Source organism: Lepisosteus oculatus, chromosome 2 (assembly GCF_040954835.1).
Source record: "Lepisosteus oculatus isolate fLepOcu1 chromosome 2, fLepOcu1.hap2, whole genome shotgun sequence".
In the NCBI taxonomy this organism is placed as follows: Eukaryota; Metazoa; Chordata; class Actinopteri; order Semionotiformes; family Lepisosteidae; genus Lepisosteus; species Lepisosteus oculatus.
Window position 1 is genome coordinate 580205 of NC_090697.1, and position 20677 is coordinate 600881.

The 20677-nt window shown below is 39.5% G+C and overlaps 1 protein-coding gene across 1 annotated transcript; it reads left to right on the forward strand.

Moving 5' to 3' along the window:
• The first annotated feature begins 776 nt into the window (after nt 1–776).
• Nucleotides 777–19605, forward strand: LOC102698264 (uncharacterized). The gene is made up of 8 exons (XM_069186036.1): nt 777–1069; nt 2743–3010; nt 6117–6248; nt 7099–7356; nt 8710–8801; nt 11156–11337; nt 13540–13709; nt 18060–19605. The coding sequence occupies exons 1-8, from the start codon at nt 791–793 to the stop codon at nt 18188–18190; spliced, it is 1512 nt and encodes a 503-aa protein (XP_069042137.1). The 5' UTR covers nt 777–790; the 3' UTR covers nt 18191–19605.
• The last annotated feature ends 1072 nt before the right edge of the window (nt 19606–20677 follow it).

The window sequence follows — 20677 nt, forward strand, 5'->3', positions numbered from 1 at the left end:
TGAAATCTCTAAATCTCTAATCTCATATGCATGTACGTTTGCTGGTAAATATCCTAATGTGCAAAATTGAATGACATAGAACGAGTTTGCTGTGTAAAGACAGGGCAGGAAAACTGAAAAGCATGGGAAAATTGAGACAATTTAAAAGTATAGATGTAATATGCCTAACTTAAATCTTAAATATTCCTAATGTACAGAAAAGTGGAACCATCCCCCGTCCGTGCGCTGTTTTCAGTTCTTTATAATTAACTGCGTGTGCTTCATTATATTATCAGTAATCATAACGACAATAAATCAATAATACTTTGTTATAAAGCAGCTCATGATTATTGCACTTAAATGTTTTGTGTTTTCTTTGGAATATATTAAAAGTACCCTGTTACTGGAATCGGGAAAGTCAAAGTCACGTCGAAGTACAGAAAAAAGTCAAGTGTTGAAAACACATGGCATTATAACAATTATCGACGTTTAACAGCTTCAGATTAGGTGAAACAAGGCGTGCAGAATCAAATTAAATGAAAAGACGCCGTGTTCATGTGACCATTACACTACAAGGTCAAAGAGACTAAGTGTTATAATACAGTACGTAAAATAAATGCTTTTTAAAATGATTCTATTCGATGTTCTGAAAATATCGTGAACAAAATAAACCAGCCAATCTTAATGCCATGAGAGCCGCAGAAGGGGATGTTCTTCATGTTTAGTGTTCCCCGGTTGGCAAACCCAATGGTTTTTCCCATGAGAGCATATTATGTCCACTTTAGGACTGCCGCCCAGGTAGGGCTGGGAAATGGCATTCAAGGCAAGTGATCTGGAGGCGAAGCTTCGGGAGCAGCTGCCCGTGATGATTGGTTTGGCTGGCGATGGAGAACCGGCTTCGGCGTCCAGCACTCGCCCCTGTGAGACAGCGTGTTTGAAATCTCGCCCAGGACTACTGGACTTGAGCGATGAAGTTCTCGTCCTCATTTTCCGGCGGCTGGACCCCTTCTCCCTGCTGAGGGCTGGGAGCACCTGCCGGGCCCTGCTCAGGGTGTGCAGCTGCAGCTCCCTCTGGAGACCGCTCTTCCAGGTCGGAAAACTTGGAGGTTGAACTTCTAATGCGGTTTTTTTAAGATGATTTTTTCGTCGTTTACTGCATACGGGTTCATAAGAGATGTGTGGATCTACCCGCCTTGTTACGAATTTATTGGCACACCCCGGAGGTCATTTCGGAATATGACTTCCAATTTATGAAGGTATCTTAAGTGTTGATAAAATTATCCAGTCCCCTGGAGGAGATTACGCGCTCTTTTTGTATTCGTTGGGTTTTGGGGGGATTACACATTACACAATGTGGTTTCCTCCACATTAGCTTTATTAGTTACTAACAAGTTGTAACGTGTTCAGAACCAGAAAGAAGGCAGAACTTCTATGGGATCTTTTTTTTTTTCTCCACTGCTGTTAGAGTAGTATAGGGAAGCCCGTTTCCGCCAGGGAGTAAAAACACGCGTGTGTATCTCGCAATTGCGACTTTGTATCTCAGAATTCCGATTTTATATCTCACATTTGCAACTTCGAAATGCCCCACATTTCACTGTCTGTCCTTTGGTTATTGTAACGGGTTCGCCGCTCTCACCCTAGTTCGTTTCTCACTGCATTGGCTCGAACCCGGGTCTTGCCAGCTGAGTCCACTGCAACTGGATCGTACAACCTGTATGTCGGCCGTTCTTTTACACTAGATTCATAAATCGTACAGGATCTATAGGCCTGAAGACTTGCCTTGTCAAGTGCCCTGATAAAATGAATTACATTCGTTTTTATGGAATTCCATTTCCGCCAGGGAGGGTTCCATAGTGGGCGGTGGGCTTTTTTAAACATTTTTATTTAAACACCGGAAATACAAAAAAGGAATATTAAATTAAAGAAAAAGGAATTGCACTTTAAAAGTATTAACAGAGGGAGCATTATTAGACCATTTACTTTTGTGGATGAAATATTTTGCCAAAATTAACTGATTAATAATAACATATCCTTAATCCAAATCGGATCTAAATCTTAATTTAAAGATTGTGATGTAATATTTACATTTAAAATGTTTAACATTTAATTTAATTGTTTTGGATAGATCTGCAAAATGTTATATTTTGCAGATCTATCCAAAACAATTTTGTATACACTATACTGTATGCAATTTTCAAACAAATGTAACAGGATTTTTTTTCTCAAAATACACACAAGTCATCTTCATGTTTCTTTAACTTTATTTGTAAGACGGTATCTATCGGCAATTGTCCAAACTAATTTCCAATTTATATTCCTAAACGTAGCATTCCAAAAGCAGACACAAGAAGGTATAAATCCACGGTGGGCTTCTTTTGCCAGATGAGCAACCTGGCCTTGCTACGTCCATTGATGGCGCCAAAAGTGACGTCAAAATTGTGAGATTTTAAATCGCAATTGAGGGATAAAAACTCGGAGTTCTGAGGTACAAAGTCGCAATTGCGAGAGACGATAGCGCGTTTTTTTTTTTACTCCCTGGCCGAAACGGCTTCCCCAGGGGTGTAGTACTGCGCTGCAGAAGAAACGTGAGTCTACCACGGCCGTTTTCCCTGGACGTAACAGTTCTGCCCCTTTGCTTTCACGGACTTTCACATTTAGTTCACAGCGGTTTAAGAAACGGTATTGCAAGCCATTTGTTTATGTAGTTTATAAAATGTGAAAGAGTCTAATCGTTGTTGAAACAATCCTTAATCTTATCGACAGGTGTCATTTGGGGTCTCATTTACTGCTGCTGTGAATTCCATATCCTTGAAAGATGCTTTCCGCCTCCTGTACATGTGGAGAGTGTTGTATAGCAGTCTGCACTGCAATGCACGTCTCCAGAAGAAGCTGTTCAGTGAGACTCCTAAATATTGGGTCCAGTGGCTGGTGCTTGAAGAGAAGGTACCTTTGCCTCCAGTAAAACTTCCAGATTATGAAATGGAAAATATCTGGGGGTTAAAATTAGACTGTCTTGAAGGGAGACACAGAGGTGAGTCTTGAGTTTTTCCTCAAGTGTAAAAATCTTTCTGAGCAATATAGCTATAAACAACAAGCACATGTACTTGAGTATCCCAGCTGCTAAAACCATGATTTATACATACAGTATTAAAAGTCTTGATGGGGGAATTTATGCTTTCAAATGAATGTCTCCCAAGGTATACTCTTTTGACAAACTTTAAAATATCTAACCCTGCTCTGTGACTGCCACACAGTGGAAGGCTTCACACAAAATGATTTTGCCCTTTAATCAGTGTACAGTATGTAGACAAGTGGTTTGGATTTTCTTTTGGGAAATTGTCATTTACATATTCCTTTAGAATATTTCAGCAAACCTATTTTTCCCAGGTATGTAGTTTTGGATTTTGTGTTTTCTAATTTGTGCTCTTATCCTTAGGGATGCTACAAAATGGTTAAACAGTTTACTGTAGCACAAGATTTGTATAGAAGCAAATGGCTCTTAATGTCAAGTTACAAATGAGAAGTGGCTGCTCTCTAAGAGCTAGGAGAGTCTCGAATTTTGTCCAGGTGAAACTGAAGAGCCTCCCAACTGGGGAGGCTTGTTCTAAATATCCAGAGTTTGTGTAAATATTCGGTATCTGAACTTCTTTCTCTTTAGTTTCCAGTTATTTCACTGCTGTTACTGTATCTTTCCCCTGGGTTTACACAGCACGCAATACTTATGAAAGACTCCTGGTCTGAAGAAATTTAGCAACCAGAATTGTTCTTCTTGCTCATCGAACTGTTTCTAAAGGCTATTATACCTTTTTTGCAGTATGATAACTGAATCTAACATGGTATTTTATGGACTTGCTAGCACTTGAGAGAGTGTGAGCTGTGCTCCCCTGGTTTCAAATTTGTTTGTGCTACATAACAAAATGGTTTGCTTTTTTTTGTTTGTCTTGTTTTCATAGGCTCTGGCATGTTTTTGTCAAATGTCTGCCCAATCCATGATTTTTCTAAATTGTTTTTTTAGTACCGTTTCTGGGTCCTCTGCTTGGAGGAATCTAGCTGATGTAGATTGGGAATAGCAGTGGGCATTAAATGGGTCCTAGCGGCAAACCATTGCTTACAACTCCCCGGGGTGTTAAATCAGTTCTTGATTTATGTGCATATATTACATGGGATTCCCAACACAATTTGAACACTATAGCCTTTTATGAAGTGTGACTGGACACAAATATCAAGAGAATGATGGTGTCTTTTCTGCTGTAGAACCTCCATGTAAGTTATACTTGAATAACTGCTTTTACTATTGTAGTCCTGAAAAAATTAATTGTAACAGGCAAGGATTTCTGTGTTTTCCATTGCTCAGCAATCCTTTTCAACCGTCTATAGCTTGATTTACCCTTTCAATGTTTGAATCATTGGCCCTGTTATGCATACTCTTCCTTCTGCTTATTTCTTTTCATTTATGATACTTAAATTTTCCCACATAATGTACATTTTAAGGATGAATGTTTCATGAAACATGACTCTTTTTTTTATTATTTCTCATTCATCTGTCTACAACTTGTAAACCCTGAATTCATTCTTCTACGGTCTGCATCTCTAGGGTATTTGGAACCTGTGTTATTTTAAAATTTATAGTAGACATCAAAATATACCAGATTGTGCGCTTGTTGATCTCTTATGTCCGTTTCCCTTTTACTGGTGGCTTGCTCTTATTGACAGTCCGCAACGGTACCAGCTCTCTATTGTTTAAGAAGTTATCATTAACCATCTCAAACACATCCAGTATTTCTCATCACTATCCCAAATTATGTGCTGAAAACTGGTATCTACCAGTGATATAACATGAGCTTTACCAATACCTGCATTTATGCATCTATGTTGGCATTAGGGAATTGGTGGTACTAAGATCTGTTTTCTGCTTTAACATTCAAGTTCTAAACCTCTTTATTGTTCAGTTACTCATAACTCATACATCAGAAAGACCAGAGAAACAAAATTATCCTGCAGCTAGGATCACACCTTCCCCTTTCTCTTTATGACAGACTACTTTTCTTCTAAATGCTCTCCATTCATTGGAGGTTTCATTTCACACCTCTTGATTGGCCTCTCTGTCTGTCTCATGATCCCTCCTCCTCTCTCCCAGCCTTTGTTCTCCCGCTACATTATCTTTGCTTACTGCCTTGTCTTTCTCACACCTAAAGAAGGCTCCACGGCTGAAAATTTGCGTTTTCTTTCTTCTTTTTTTCAGCATGGAATAAATCTATTACTTGTTCCTTTACAACTTCTGTTCTGCTTGTCTATCCAGTTTGAGTTTAAATACTGCTTTTGCACCTGTGCCCGCTGGACTGAAGTGCCACCCCATTCTGCTTGCACAGGCCCCCTAAACCTAAGCTTTTCAATGAATCTCTAATGTTTTAGCAATGTGTTAAATGTCTGTAATTCTTCTTGTTGGTGACACTAGCAGCTCAGGATTTCTAAGCATTCTAACCATGGACATTAAGGCTTAAACATACACTTCAGGTTTAAGGATTTAGTATATTGAATCATTAGTCTTTCATTTTAATGTCTTTGGATCCTGCATGGGCCATGATGCCTGTAAGACAACAGTCCCTTCTTAAATTCAAGGCTTGGTCTCTTCAGTACTCCATCTGGTGAGCTTTCCCTTCATTCAGTAGAATCCCGTGGCAGTGCTGTACAGGCAGTGGAACCATTCAGAATGTGAACATTGATAGCTTCTAAATTTCTAAAGAATATAGATTCTTCTAAACTTGTTTGTGAAACAGAAATAACAAACATTCACATTAATAATGGCTGAAGTCTGCTGTGTTCCCCGTACAGTATGGGGAGCAGAAGGAATTATTTTCCCTAGTGCCACTTGTATTAATGGCGACAAGGTCAACTGTGCCAGGTCTGGATACCTTAAAATGTTACACCCGTTATCTGACATTCTAATGTGAAGCTGATCAGATTCACAGAGGTATTTTAAAAGACCTATGGAACTTCTGTAACTTATACAATTCCTTTCATGTAATGCATCCCAGAGTACTAAGTCCTTACTAAAATTGATTAGCTGACAACCATGTTTGACACATTCAAAATGCTTCTGTCCAACTTGACTGATTTTTTTTTCCCCCCTTTTTCAGAGGATGCTGAAGAAGGCGAAACGGACGGGATTTTGAAATTTGAATGGAAAGAGTTGTATGACCGTGCTATAAAGCATCATGGCAGTTTTGCTAATGTTGTACAACATGTTCTTGAACAACAGATTAAAAATGGTAAGTAAAGCTGAATGTCTTCTATTGGTCATCATTGCTCTGATTTTAGATAAAGGATCCACAGTAAGTGAAACATTTAGTATTCAAATGGGAATTGGACTTTCCAGACTATCCTGGTTTCAAACTCAAGGTTAACTTTCTTATTGCTTAATTTAAAGCTATTAAATGATTCAGCATGCATTCATTTAGGAGTAATTCTAGGTTTCTTCTCAAATAAAAATGACTTGTTGCAATTGCAAAGCTGGTTGAGTGAGGCCATAAACTTGAACCAAAATGAAGTAAATTCTATTTCATTTGAAGTCTCAAATCCTGAGTTATAAGTAGAGTTGAGTTAAAAAGACCTTTATTAATTGCTGCTGGTATGCAAAAGAAATCTGCAGTGGTATAACCAATGGGAGCACTTGCTGTTCGATGCAAGTTGAGCCTTTTGGCCCAGATGTTATAATCCATGTTTGTAGGAATATTTTCCTTTTGAGGACAAAATCTATGGAATATTAATAATGTCCAGCAATAATATCAATAAGTGAACTTTCTAGCCACCTGTTATTTTTCTCTTCATTGTTAGAGGGGCTTCAGATCCCCTGATGATAAAAGCTTAATATATTGCTTCAAGTTTGTTTTAATTTATATCCTTAGTTTTCAGAAAACGTAAGACCTCCTTTAGGATGATGTTTTGAAGTCCCACAATTATAAAAGCTTTGTAGGTTTAAAATTATGCTTATCAGAAGGTGGATAAGCATAATTCTATTATTCATTCGTTCATCCAGAAAGTCTAGGGTTAGTTCTCTGAGCTTTTTTTTCTGAAAGGATTTTCCACATCTATTGACATGTTTCTGCTACGTCACCACAGACCACAGCGAACTCGAGGAGCTGTACAGGGAGTACCGTCGGTTCAGGTTCCTGTGGCACTTGACTTACTGGCTGTTCAAGCAGCCGAAGCCCGTTGACCGGGATCTACGCAACACATTCCTGCAGTGGAAGAGGTATAAGAGGCGCAAGGTGGCCTCCTGGGGGAAGGCCCAGTGTGACGTTGACTATCTTGCTCACCTGCATCACGTCACCAGGGACTACATTGAAGGACAGTTGGCAAAAGGGGATGAAAACGTTGGTAAGTTGGCAGTCTTTTATCACGGGTAGAAAGGAATGCATACTCCTTTGAGCATACAACCATCAGATGTGCCTTCCCAAGGCCACATGCCATCATCGACTGAAAGGTAGTGGATGCTACATATTGCACAGGAGTATCCATGTACTTTTTATAAGTAGCTCGGGTGGGTACAGTAGCTGCGTCCGCATGCGTAGGCTGCTAAGGAACAAGTAAAGGTTTATTCCATGCTGAAAAGAGGGGAAAAAAACCCAACGTTTTGGCCGTGGAGCCTTCTTCAGGTCTGTGCTTTTTATAAGTATACAATCCTGTGCCATGTGCATAAATACTCCTGGGTTTTATTGGATTATGCCAGCGGTTCCAAGTTCTTGTCCTGGAGTATCCCTGCGTCTGCTCGTTCTTGTCAATCTGGGCCCTTAATTGCCAGTACTAATTGGTACCTGTAACGTGCTTGCTGATTTTTTTTTTGTTCTTGATTCAGATCATACCATACTGTACAGTGCAGTATTTCCAAGAACTACAGCATCTAAAATTTGCTAATTAGGTTTTTATTTCTTACTAAAATGGTTCTTAACAGGTAGTCATAATGGGTGATGAACTAATGCTGTTGGACAACTACAGTGATGCAATGTTTCGACTACTGTGTGTTGAATTCGTTTTACACCAGAATGAGGGTAGTCCTGAAACTCTAACTTTCAGTTGCTCTGTATAGGTGTAGTATTAATATATTTTTTTTTTAAGTTGCTAGTGATCGGTTTCAGTTGGAGCATAAACCAGCAGACGAGGCTACTCCAGGACTGAACTGCTGGTCTGGTCGCTAGTTTGTCTTCCGTACAACAGGAAGACTAGCGACCTGAACTAACAAACTAGTGGTCATGAACCTTTGCAAATATAGTGCCAGCAATTTTCTTTGATTACTAACTTCTGCTAATTGGTCTAAGGCATTGTCATTCTTTTTAGGACTACTTTTTAAGCGTAGTTACCGGTTTGTTCCACTGTGTAAATCTGGTTACTGCATGGCATAATTAAAAATCGATCCAGTGAATAATAGAATGTGATGCCTGATGCAGTTATTTGCCATCATTTAGGATACTGTAAAGCAAATGTGTTTTTGCTGTTGTGCACAGGGACTTCCTTTCAACAGTGCTGAGACTTCTTCCTTTTCCAACATGTTGTGGGGTTTAAAATGAGTCTTTGGGGGGATGCAGGGTTTCCCTGTTGGGGGAGCCGAGGCCAGGCAGTAACCTCTATTTCAAGCTTGAAATGTAATGACTAAAACACTTTTTTCCAATGTGTTGTATATTGATTGAATCTTTATTATGTTCAGACTTCAAGCTTTTATTTTTTCCCTTCTAGGTATTCAGACTGTGGGATGCTATTTTACAATGTGCAAATCCTTAGTGACCTGGATTTTGAATCAGAACTGGGGAAGACTGAAAAGCAAAAAGGTACTTTGTGCATTCATGTCTTTTTCACCAAGTATTTGCAAGCAGAAACTATAGTTTTTGTTTCCCCCAAAATTCTTATCCAATGCCACAATATAGCATAACCTCTTTTGACTCTTATACATACATGTTGGTACCTGTTCATTGGTTCCAGTCAAAGGTTGAGCACTGGATCTATTAATGACTCAATCTGCTGCTTGAGCAGGTGCAACCGGCAATAATTTTTCCTACAGTATGTAATGTCTTCCTGAGTGGTATTGGAGTTTCAGTGTGAGTAATATATTGTGAATAGTCTCAATGCTACTGACTGCTAGGGAAGTATGCACACAAGAATACCTTTCACAACTGCATATCTAATACTGTAACCAGAAACTGTGGTTTGATTTTCATGGTAAACTGTGGGCACAATAGAAGGCTTTTCAATCTGGACCTCTATAAGAAAGCAAGATATGACCTGAGGAGAATTGTCAGGCCCACTAAAGGGCAGCATCATGAACTAGAAATACAAGCTGGCACACATCGGAAGAGGTACATGTTGCGGGGTATTGAGTTTATAACGGCACATGCTTTTAAAGTCGGTGTTGCATCCACTGATACTGGTTTCTCTCCCGGATGAGCTGAACGTCTATTGCGCTCGGTTCGAGAGGGAAATCGCAGAACTGCCAGTGTTCCCAACTGCTGATGTTATGGCAGTGTCCGTCACGGAGGCTGAATTTAGGGCAACTCTTAGACGGGTGAATGTATTTAATGTGACCAGCCCAGATGGAGTTCATAAACAGATCCTCAAGTCCTGTGCAGGCTAATTGGCCACAACGTTTATGGATTTTTAATCTTGCATGAGAACAGAAGATTGTAAAAGTGAGTTTTAAAAAAAACTACCATCATAGCAGTCCCAAAGAAAAATATTGTGACCCGTTTTAATAATTACAGATCAGTAGCACTCGCATCTGCTGAAATGCTTTGAAAGGCTGGTCATGAAGCACAGTAACACGGTGGTAACTGAGCACATAGATCCCCTGTATTTGCATAGTGGTATAACCAGTCCACTGACGATGCCCCTTCACACTGCCCTGACGCCTTTGGATAATAAAGGCGCATATATCAGAATGCTATTCAATGATTACATCTCCGCATTTAACATTATAGCTCCATCCAAATGAGTCGGGAAGCTTAATGACCTGGGTATCAGTACTTCTCTATGCAATTGGATTTCCTAACTGGCAGACCACAGACTGTGAGGGTCAATGTGAAGCTTTCTCCCACAATGACCATTGATATAGGTGCCCCTCAAGGCTGTGTGCTTAGCCCCCTGCCATTTCCTTGTTTACCCATGACTGCGTGGCTGGACAGAGCTCCATCAAAAAGTATAGTAGTGTCATCAATATAGCCCATCTCATAGTTACTGGTGATTCAGACAACAGGGATGAGGTCAGGTGGAGTGGTGCCTTGACATTTCTCAAGCCAGGTGGGGAGCACCCCCCTGTTCACATCAATGGGGTGGCTGTAGAGATGGATAGAAGCTTCAGGTTCTTGGGTACCTTCATCACTAGCGATTTAATGTGGTCTCGGCATGTAACTGGAGCTAGAAAGAAGGTGCAACAGTGCCTTTACTTTCTCAGACAGTTGAAGAAAGTTTGGTTAATCTTCAGCTATTCTTACTACAGTACAGTTTACAGGTGCACTATATTAAGTGTTTGGTTTGCTTTGGCAGTAGCTTGTCTGACTGAAATGCATTACAGGGGATAATCACTGGGGATAATAATTACTTGGGTCAGCCCAGTCCTTCATTGGTGTACAGCTCGCCTCCATTGAGCACATTTTTACACCTCGCAGTCTCAGGAAAACTGGGAGTATTGGATAATCATCCTGGTTTCTCACTTCTCTCTCCAATTCCCTTTGGTAAGGGTTATAGGAAGATAAAGGTACTGTATGTACTACCAGATTTGGAGGTTTTTTCTTGCAAGCTGTGTGCTTATTGAATTTTACCCCTACCAATGACTTGCATACCGTTTGTGCAACTTGTTTAAGCTGTATGGTATTTAACACTTTGGTGTTTCCTTAATGTCTTTGAATTTGCAGGTATGCTCCAATAAGCATTTCACTGCACTTGTGCATATGTCAAATCAAGCTCAACTATGGGACAAATTCAGTATTCTACAATTGCAGCATGAAGTTTAATTCAGTGTCCAGATGTGATGTTTTAGAACTGTTAACTCCTAAAATTAGTGTACTTTTTTCATAGTCCTTAGCAGTTTGTACTTTTACATTGTTGAACATAAAGCTTGAAAGTTACGCAAATCTGGACACTAGGAAAAATGAACTGAAGTCTGTCTCTGCTTTAATATCTTCCATGCCAGGTCTACACAGATACTCTGGATGGGGTGTACATGGTGCTGAATAAGGAAATGGCAGTCTCTGGGGTCAATCATTACCAGTTCTGTCAGGTTGCCAAAGTTCAGATGGCAAGAGTATGCAAGCTGGAAGAGACGGCCATGAATTATGTCAATTGGAGAATGATTGACTCCACATACTACTACAAGTAAGTCTACAAGTAATTTAAGCCCGTTTTCAAACAAATCAAACTTTCACAGTAATCGATACATGCCAATCCTTGTGACATGCCTAGTGGCAATACTGTAATCATTAAAACCTTAACAAAATAAGAGAACCTGTTCTTTAAATTTTAAAATGGTGTAGTCTGCCCAAAACTGGGGTCCATCTGCAGTATTGGCATCTCTAGTTTTTAGCTAAGTTTCAGGGAACCTATTGTCTTGGGAAGTATGTCTATTGACTTTAGAAAAGGACCAGTTTTAAAATGTGAAGCTTGGACTGATATTCACCTTGAAAGAATGGCAGAGGGTGTGATGTGGGGGGGGGGGAATGAAGTAAAGGTGGTAGCATGAAACGGTGCAGCAGCAGGCTGTTGAATAGGTGGTGCAGTGGTTCTGTATCCTGCAGCTGGCAGAGGAATCTGCTCCAGGGGTGTTGTATAAATGGTTGACCCAGCACTCTGATCCCAAGCTTCTCTCCCTGCCTGTGTGTCTCATGGAGAGCAATTTGGGGTATGTGAAAAGACAAATTCCTAATGCAAGAAATTGTATATGGCCGGTAAAGTGATCTTACCTTGCAAAGTGTAATGTGACGGTCAAGAATGAGACAAATGGAAAGTTTAAGGGTCTTTTGACCTGTAGAGCTCTGGGGGATGTCTTAAATGAATTCTGGCTTCAGCACTTAAGGTTTTGCAGAGAATTGTCTGGGTAAGGGATGAGTACTCCTCTTCCAGCAGCAACCTTCCCTTAAGGAAGGGAATATCTATTGAGTGCAAGCATTTGAACTGACTGGACAGGACCCCTCGAGTTGAAGAGGATGGTTCCAGTGCAGTAAAGCTCAGATCACAGGTACAGCCAGAACAGGTAACACTGGAGCAGGTCCCGGAATGTGCTTCTGTTGTGCCTGACCCCTGGTAGGGCATTCTTCCATGGAAGGGTGAGAGCAGGGAAGCTCCAGCAGCCTCTGGAACACAATTTCCCCACCCTGGTCATGGGAGACTCCTGCATCTGCTGGCTGTTTATTCCAACTGAGCATTTACTCACTAGTGCCAATTCATGACTTTAAGTTATATAAGTTCAGTCCTTAGTTCCAACACTACCCTGTCGAACTTATTGTGCCAAGATGCCAGTGATGAACAGACATGTTTGTCTCATGTTTAATCATTTATCAACCTTTCCCAGGAGGTCTCCTGTACAGGAACTGGCCAGTGGCACACCTGCTGAGCTTCATTGGGTTGAATCCTAGCTCTTTTGGGTTTTTACTTGGATTAAACTTCAAGCTGGACTGTTGGCAACAAAGCTGCTTACCAGATTCAAAAACCCAGTATCTGATACCATGTCTCTGCTGAACTCTTTCCAACTGAGTGTTCAGATAAAGGCAGATTAGCCGCTGGGGTTGGGTTTCACGGTTGTCTTAGAAAAACAGACTAGTGAAGTCTTTCACCTGTGCCCATTTGATTCTGAAAGAGCAAAACATTGTTTCTAATTGTCGAGACCAGCTGAGAAAAGCTTTAATTGTATAGAATGCCGAAATATATTAATCCTTAATTGAAGAAGTAAATGACCTTGACTAGATCTCTTCCCCCCCCCCCCCCATGTAAACCACCACCAAACTGGTTTATCAGAAAAGTTGCCCAATTATCGTTAGACTTTTCTCATTGGCCATTTGCGTGCAGTTTATGCAGCTGCTTCAGGCTGGGGGTTGAGGGAGCTGTGGAGGAAGTCTATCAACTTTAAACCCTAGTTAATCTAATCATGCATATCTAAAATATATTTTTTTATGGCCATAGAATAAATTAACATGCAAAAGCAAAGTAGAAGGCTTTCTGTTCTTGTGCTTCAATTCTGAAAGTCACTGACTTATGTCAAAAACCAACATAAGAACAAGGTGGGGTTGCTAATATTAATTCGCTGTTGGCTTTGCTTGGTTCTTTTCTCTTCTACGTAGTACTAGTATTGTCTTTCTCCTTTTAAATGTAATTGTCAGCTTTGAAGTAAAAACTGGTGTGGTAAAAATCCATATTTGGTTAGTTGTTTTTATAAATAAAATAAACAATAGAGGGATGATGGAGAAGGAGGACCTGTATGGAGTAATTTATGCGTGGAGAAATGCTTTACTAGATCCATAATCCCAGAACTATGGTAATTGGTGACCTCTGGTGACTAAAGCAGTTTGCTGCCTCTTTTGGTAGGTTATTCATGTTGACTGGGTGTGATCACCTCCTGATATACCTCAAAGCATTCCTGCACCGGAAGAGGGTAGTCAATGACTGGATTCTTCAGGATGAAAATGCCTGGGCAAGACAAAAGCTGCCAGAAAAGCTCTACCGACTTCTGCAGTTTGAGACCAAAATCTCCAAAGGTAAATCCAGCTTTCCAATGTACTGTGTAGGCTCTCATGTAATTAACAGTTAAAACACATTTTAAATCTCAATGTGGCACTTAATTAAGCTTATCTGAGGATCTCATCCTTGAAGGAAGAAGCCAGCAGCATGGTCCCACAACGCTCCATTGTATTATAGTGAATTTTAAAGTTCACAGTAAAGCCCTTCTCAAACTCCGGATGGTTCATGTGCAGATATGGCAAACTGTGGATCGTGGGGGTTCAGAAACTACCCAAGTGTGCAAATCCTCATTTTATGGGTCTACAAAACCCAGGTGGATTTTGTTGTGGTTGAATTCCAGAGTATTTCATCTGGACTGCTCTGATGACAGGGCTATTCATCCTTTATAACTGGAAGAGTCTTCAAGGCTCTATCGAGCTCTAGGTCTTTATCTATCCAAATACTCCTAGAGTGAAGTGCTTCTTTTCACACTATAAAACATGAGATTTACTCTCCCGTCTTGAGACTGTAGTTGCTGACAATGCTCTTAAGTGGATGAATCTTAACTTATTGATTGCTGACACTTTCTCTAGGACGTTTTAATTCTAATGATTTGGTTAAGTCTTGATACCCAGTATTGAATTTTGGGCTTGCTATTCAGTACTGAAGTTGCTGTTTCTGCATATCTGGTATAAATTGAGATGGCTCAATTTCCTTCAAATCCATTTAGTAATTCCATATGTGATCAGCACTGTACTTAAATCAAAATAGAAAAATTTTAGGGGTGGTATTTGGTCCTGACTTCTGACACTTGTGTAGAATATTTTGCAAAACATTTACAAAATGGAAGAATATCACCAGACCAGTCCTATGTTTTAGAACAGCTGGCCATCACATGTAATAAACTCTAGGATACTGCATCACCCTACTTGTTGGAGTATCTAAATCCACACTGAACAAATTCTAGTATGTTCAGATTTCAGCAGCCAGAATCCTGACCATAATGGCAATAAATCGCATTATAACTGCCTTGGAATTCTTGCATTGGCTTCCTACCAGCTTTCGAGTCCACTTAAAAATCCTTCTGCTCACCTTTTAAGGCTTTAAATACAGTAGATGGGTACTGAAGTGCCAAGGCAACTTATGCCTATGCCCCAAAGCTCTGAAACTGTCCCCAATGATATCGGAGAGTTCCCTTTGCTGAGTGCATTTAAATCAAGGCTCAAATACTTTCTTTTCAGAAAGTGTTTACTCCATTTTCTAATGACTGCATCTTTCAATGCACTTCTAACTTTTGTTCTTATTTATGAACATTGCGGTCCTTAACTTTCTATTTGCTGAAACAACTTGAGCCTGTCAAAATGTTAATGAATTTTTAGAGTATGGTGACCAATGGACCCGATTCAGTTGCAAGTGATTGTTTTCAACAGCCAGGAGGACATTGGATTATCTCTACAAAACATCTAATCAAGGGAGTAAGTAGTCATATAACAGTGGCAGACCTGTTTAAGAGGCAAATCTGAAATGTTTTTTGGGAGTGCCTTGAAGGAATTGACTAAAAGTTCGTATTGTATCTTTTTACTTATGTTACTAAAGCAGTCTCAGGATATCTGGTCTCAAAAGATAAACATGGCCACCTGATGCCTTTACACAAAGCTGACAGTTCTCAGGGAAATGACTGAATGACCTCTCCAGAACAAATGGTCAATTCAGGAGAATGGGCTGCTTGTCACACAGGCTGTCAGTAAAGAATATGTAATTGTCAGCTTTTTAGAGTGACCTTATAGCCACAATGCAAGCGGTGAGTCATGTGGGAGTGTATCTTGTATTGTTTGTACCACTATATAAAGGAGCACCATAAACGTTGGTTTTTAAATCTTGTTCCACAAGCAAAACTTCCATATGCATATGAAATAGACTACTTTCAACACGCATTTGGCTGATGCAGTTTTTTCTGGCACAACAGCCTTTATGGAAGAGCATTATTTTTTAAAGAGCCATAAACCATTTTCCCTTAAGCCAAGTGTATCATTCAAATGTAGGAATGAGAATTAACACTTCTACCTTAGATGGGGGGTTACAATTATAGTGTTGCTGTTTTAAAAGTGAAACAAAAAAACATTTTACAACGATTCAATCGGTCATCAAAGAGATGACCAAGTATAGGTGTGCAGGCTTCTTTTTATATGGGATTTACATATAATGGAGTAAAGTAACGTGATCTGCAAATTTAAAAAAGAACTGGAAGTTTAGGAACTGCTGCCTTAGTCTTCCTTCCCAATACTAAGCTCACGTTTTGACTTGATCTTGTAAGATCAGGCTAATTGGTAGCACTGGTTATTATTTTATCTCCATTCAAGACCACACAATCTCTCAATATGCATTATAAGTTCTGGAAATTGATTTATCATTGTGTTAACAAAACCTATTGAATATGAATGAGTTATGATTACAGTACATATGGAACAATCCCACTGGCTTCTTTCCTAATGCCTTTTTTGGAAACTGCATGTGGCATCTTATGACTTGCAACATTTTAAAATATGAGCATGAAGGTTACAAATGGAAACCTTTTGGACATTTGGTCTTCCACTTAACTACAACTGTTCAATTTATACTCCATTTATATGGCTTTGAGGCATAATGGTAAGGCTGCTGAGTTGAATATTAATCAAGGGTCCAAATGACCATATTGGATCTGAATTTCCAAGTGCTTTTGCAAAACAATAGTGGATTGCAACTTTCAGTTTAGTTACAAAACTGGTGGTGCTGTTTTCCTAGATTTGGGCTATGAACTACATTTGTGCATATCCCTTTAATCATGGAAGGGTTCTGCTGTTGGTTTGGAATCCTGACTAGCTTTACAAGCATCTAATGGGTTAAGAATGCTCAAATACGGTTTCTCCGTTAACATGGCTGCTTACGGAGTTAGCTACTTGTTGTGAAGTCGTTTTTTGCTCTTGCTTTCCAGACATGAGTCCACAGCATGCCTGTTTTTCAAGACGATTTACCAACTATGGAGTTTAATTTAAGCTAAAATCTAGTACAAATTTTCAGTTAGAAAGCAAACTGTGGTTGTGTTAAAAAGTAGTGAGTCATCTTTTAATTTTCACAATTTTCAGATAAATTTAGAACTTCTTCTGTAATTTTTTTTGTAAACGGTTTTTCTTTACTGATGCCATACTTGGAGTCTAGCCTTGCCTCAGTCTGGATCTGATTTTAATAAATGCCACATCAAAACTCAAAGGCATTATTCAGGAGGCCACTGGAGCATGCAAGTTCAATTTAATGACTTGCCAAAGAGCTGCATCCATGTCGCATCACTGGAAGGAAAAAAAGATAAGTGGTTTTTCTTGTTTGCACCCTTGAATATATATATATATAACTAACCCTTGCCTCAAACATTTATACGACATGTAAAAGAAATGAAACACTTGGGTCTAATGGACTTAGTTTAAACTATCGAGTAATCGCAAAACGTGAACAAAAATAGTCAAAGTGGGGGACTGTCAAAAGAAAAATGTCAAAATTAAGATCTTTTACCTCTGAGCTTTAATGGAAGCCGGGCAGAGGACAGACTACTAAGGTAAGTTCCTGCACTCTTATGCAGTTGTGTTCTTTCAGTTTTTCCTTTAGATGTTCTGCTGGACTCCAGTCTGGAGAACTACTTAAAGCCAAACCACTTTGAATGCAATTCAACAGTCCCAGCAGAAAAGTTATTTCAGCCTGCTGAATGTATTGTTGGGTTCAGTCTGCACCAGCAGTTCCGTTATGATGGTTGCAAGAGTAACACTTCCAGCTCCATATTGATTTGCCTGAACAATGTGACCCCTGAGGTGTTGTGTCCAGCACAGGATGGGGATTGCATGTCTGCATTTAACATGGCTCCCAAACAGCCTCTGAGCATCCAGTTCATGTCCACATGGATTGCCTTGTGCTGATGTGTGGTTTAGTGTTTCTGGAATTTCTCATGCTATAGCCCCTGCATAGGTGTGATTGTTTGGGCCCTTGTTAGTGTCATGGATATAGTGTCCCTCACAGAATTGTTTTTCTGTGCTCCTTTCAGTCTATGGATGAAGTGGAATATCAAATCTAGAACCAGGATACCAGATGGTACATGGTTATTTAAATATTCTTGCATTCATTAAAGCCATGTATTTTATGACTTTCAGAATGAGTAGATTTTAACAATTGGTAAAGTTTTAATTCCAGTGCCAGTCAATATGGAGCTGGTGCTCACATGACTGGAGCTCAATATTGTCTCCTCAAAGAACAGTCCTCGATCAGCCTCAAACGTGAACTCTTAACTGATAGCTTTGTGCCTGGTTGAGCTCTTGATGCGAGACAGTCTTCATTCTGGTTTAATACACTTTTATAACTTTCCTCAGGCAGTCTTCATGGTGACCACCCATTTGCCCGGCTCAGTCGAGCCATCTGGATCTACTTGCTATATGGTGAGCAGTTGCTCATGGAGGATGTGAAGGAACTGGTCTTCCAGTATGCTCAAGATGGTCTTTAACCTGTGATTTTGCTTATCAGTCTTGCCAGATTTTTTTTTATTGATTTGTGAAAGTGTTTTTTTAGTAAGTCAAGACCTCTTAGTGACCCTCCAGTGGAGGTTATTTTCTAGGGTTTTGAAGTGTTTTATAGCTTTTAATTGCATTTTAGAAACCTTTTTTAAGCAGTTCAAAGCTCAAACTGCAAACCATGCTACAAAATTATTTTTTTAAAACTTATTGTATCCCTTTGTTTTTTACTTTTTTGAAAGTGGAATATTTTATTGTATACATGCTTGTTGTAGCTTTACCTTTTAACATTCTCGAAGTGCATGGATTTTTAGACCAACTCACTAACAAGTAAACCACATAATGCTTGTTATAAGTTGTCATGTTTCTTTCATGCTTTGCAAATGTGGAATCAATGCCACAACTTTGAAGAGATCTAGGAAAATGTCACAACACATTATAGCACTTGAGTAGCTTTCCATGATTGTGTATTATAAGGTGACAACCGGTTGGTTTCCGATTTAGATATCGGTTAAGGATATTTGATAGTAAAACATTAAGATGCATACCAGAGTGAAGGAAATGGACCTCTTGACTTGTGGCTTGTTGGATGCCTGCAGGGGTGCCTTAATGTATGTTAGAATTGTCTACCTCCTCAGCACTAAGACCAGTTGCCAACAGGAAAATGCTCTTCATGTTGTCCAACTTCTAGTCTAAAATCAATTTTAAACTCAAATAGGACCGTTTTGAAACTGTCCATGCACTGTAAAAAAAAATGTAATGCTAATCAGCATTGTTACTCATTTGGTTTAATAACATTTGTTCATTCCTGCCACTTACTGAATGTACACTGGCATTACTCTCCAAATTAAATTTCAATAACAAAAATGTTAATTTTACCTCTACAGTTCCTGTCCTGTTGGGGAGCCCTAGTGAGCACAATTTCTAGAGTTAATTTTATGGCGCTTTCAACAAGTGTCTTCTGGCCTCTGGATGTTGATTCTGAAGTCCAATACTGTATGTGGAAATTTTGTGAAGGCTATTGAGAATCTTATACTTACTGATTAAATTATGAATTCTTCAGTTTAAGAGACCTGAAAAATCCAGTGTTTTAACCTGTCAATATAGGTCATTTTTTGTCTGGGGATGTCCTCTGGACTGTTTCCAGAGCTTGTAAAATGTTGTAACATTATGTAAATTATATGCCATTCTATTTGAAGTTTTACTTGTGTGTGTGTGTGTGTACATCGTTTGCATAATGTCCCTAAAAATGACTGCTTTGTTGCATCCTTACATTTAATAGACTGCATGAAAATAACACTTTCATATGTACCGTAGCTTAAGTTCAAGGTTTCCCAGCTTGCGTCTTTCTGTAACCTGCTTCCAACTCTGCATTTGTTAGCCTTAAATATAATTTCCAAGACCTTTACCCAGTCTTCTGTCTGCCCCTCTATAAGCTACCATTGTAAATGTAGGTGTCCAGGACAAGCATTTGCAGATTTTCATTCTACCTGTGCTTTTTGTAAGTGAATGGGTTTGATGTGAATTCCTAGTTAGCCGTGTCTAAAAGTAGACTTTGTGCGTCTTTCCTTATCGTTAAATGGTAATGGTAGTTCTGTCTTTTGGGACCAATAATGTGCAGTGCTGTGAAAAGGTCTGTTCTTCAACAGTTGCATGTATCGATTTGATCTTCATTTCAACAATATTGATAGATAAGTGATCTAATTTAACAAATAATGAAAATCCTTCTTTGCAATCATTTATTCAACAAAGAAAAGTGAGAAATGAAATTCCCTGCTGTGGGAGGGAGTTAAGTACACCCTCTAGCTTCAGTTGCTGGCAGAAAAGCAGCCCTAAACCATAATGCTTCCACCATGCTTTACAGGTTTTGGTATGAGGATCTTTTGGTGTTTGCCAAATATGACATCTGGCATTGTGACCAAACAGCTCTCCCTTTTGTCTCATCTGGCCAGGGCACATTGTTCCAATAGTCCTGATCTTCATTTTAGATGTCATACATCTTTATCCATTTTTGAAAGCAGCAGCTTCTTCCTTCCTGACCTTGCATGTAGGGCAAGGTTGTACAGTCTCTTTTGAATGGTTGACTCATGCACGTTTTGACATTGACTGAGGGAAGACTTTCCTGTAAATCCCTGGATGTTATCCTTGGGTTCTTGGAAACTTCTTGCAGCATCAGCTCTTGGGCTGAAGTTGGTGGGACAGCCTGGATGGATTTGCCAGTGGTTTAAAGTTTTCTCCATTTGTAGATCTTTTGGACAGTGGAATGATTGTCTACAAATTGCTTGGAAATGGCTTTAAAACCCCTCCCAGCCTCAGGCATCAACAGTCTTTCTTCTGAGAGCCTCAGAGCTCATTTGATCTTGGCATGGAGCCACAATCCTCAATTGCTAAGACCAAACTACACCACAGGTTTCTGATGTTTATATAAGGCAGTGCCCTCTAAGTTACTCTAAGGATCTAATCATTTACATCTATTTTGG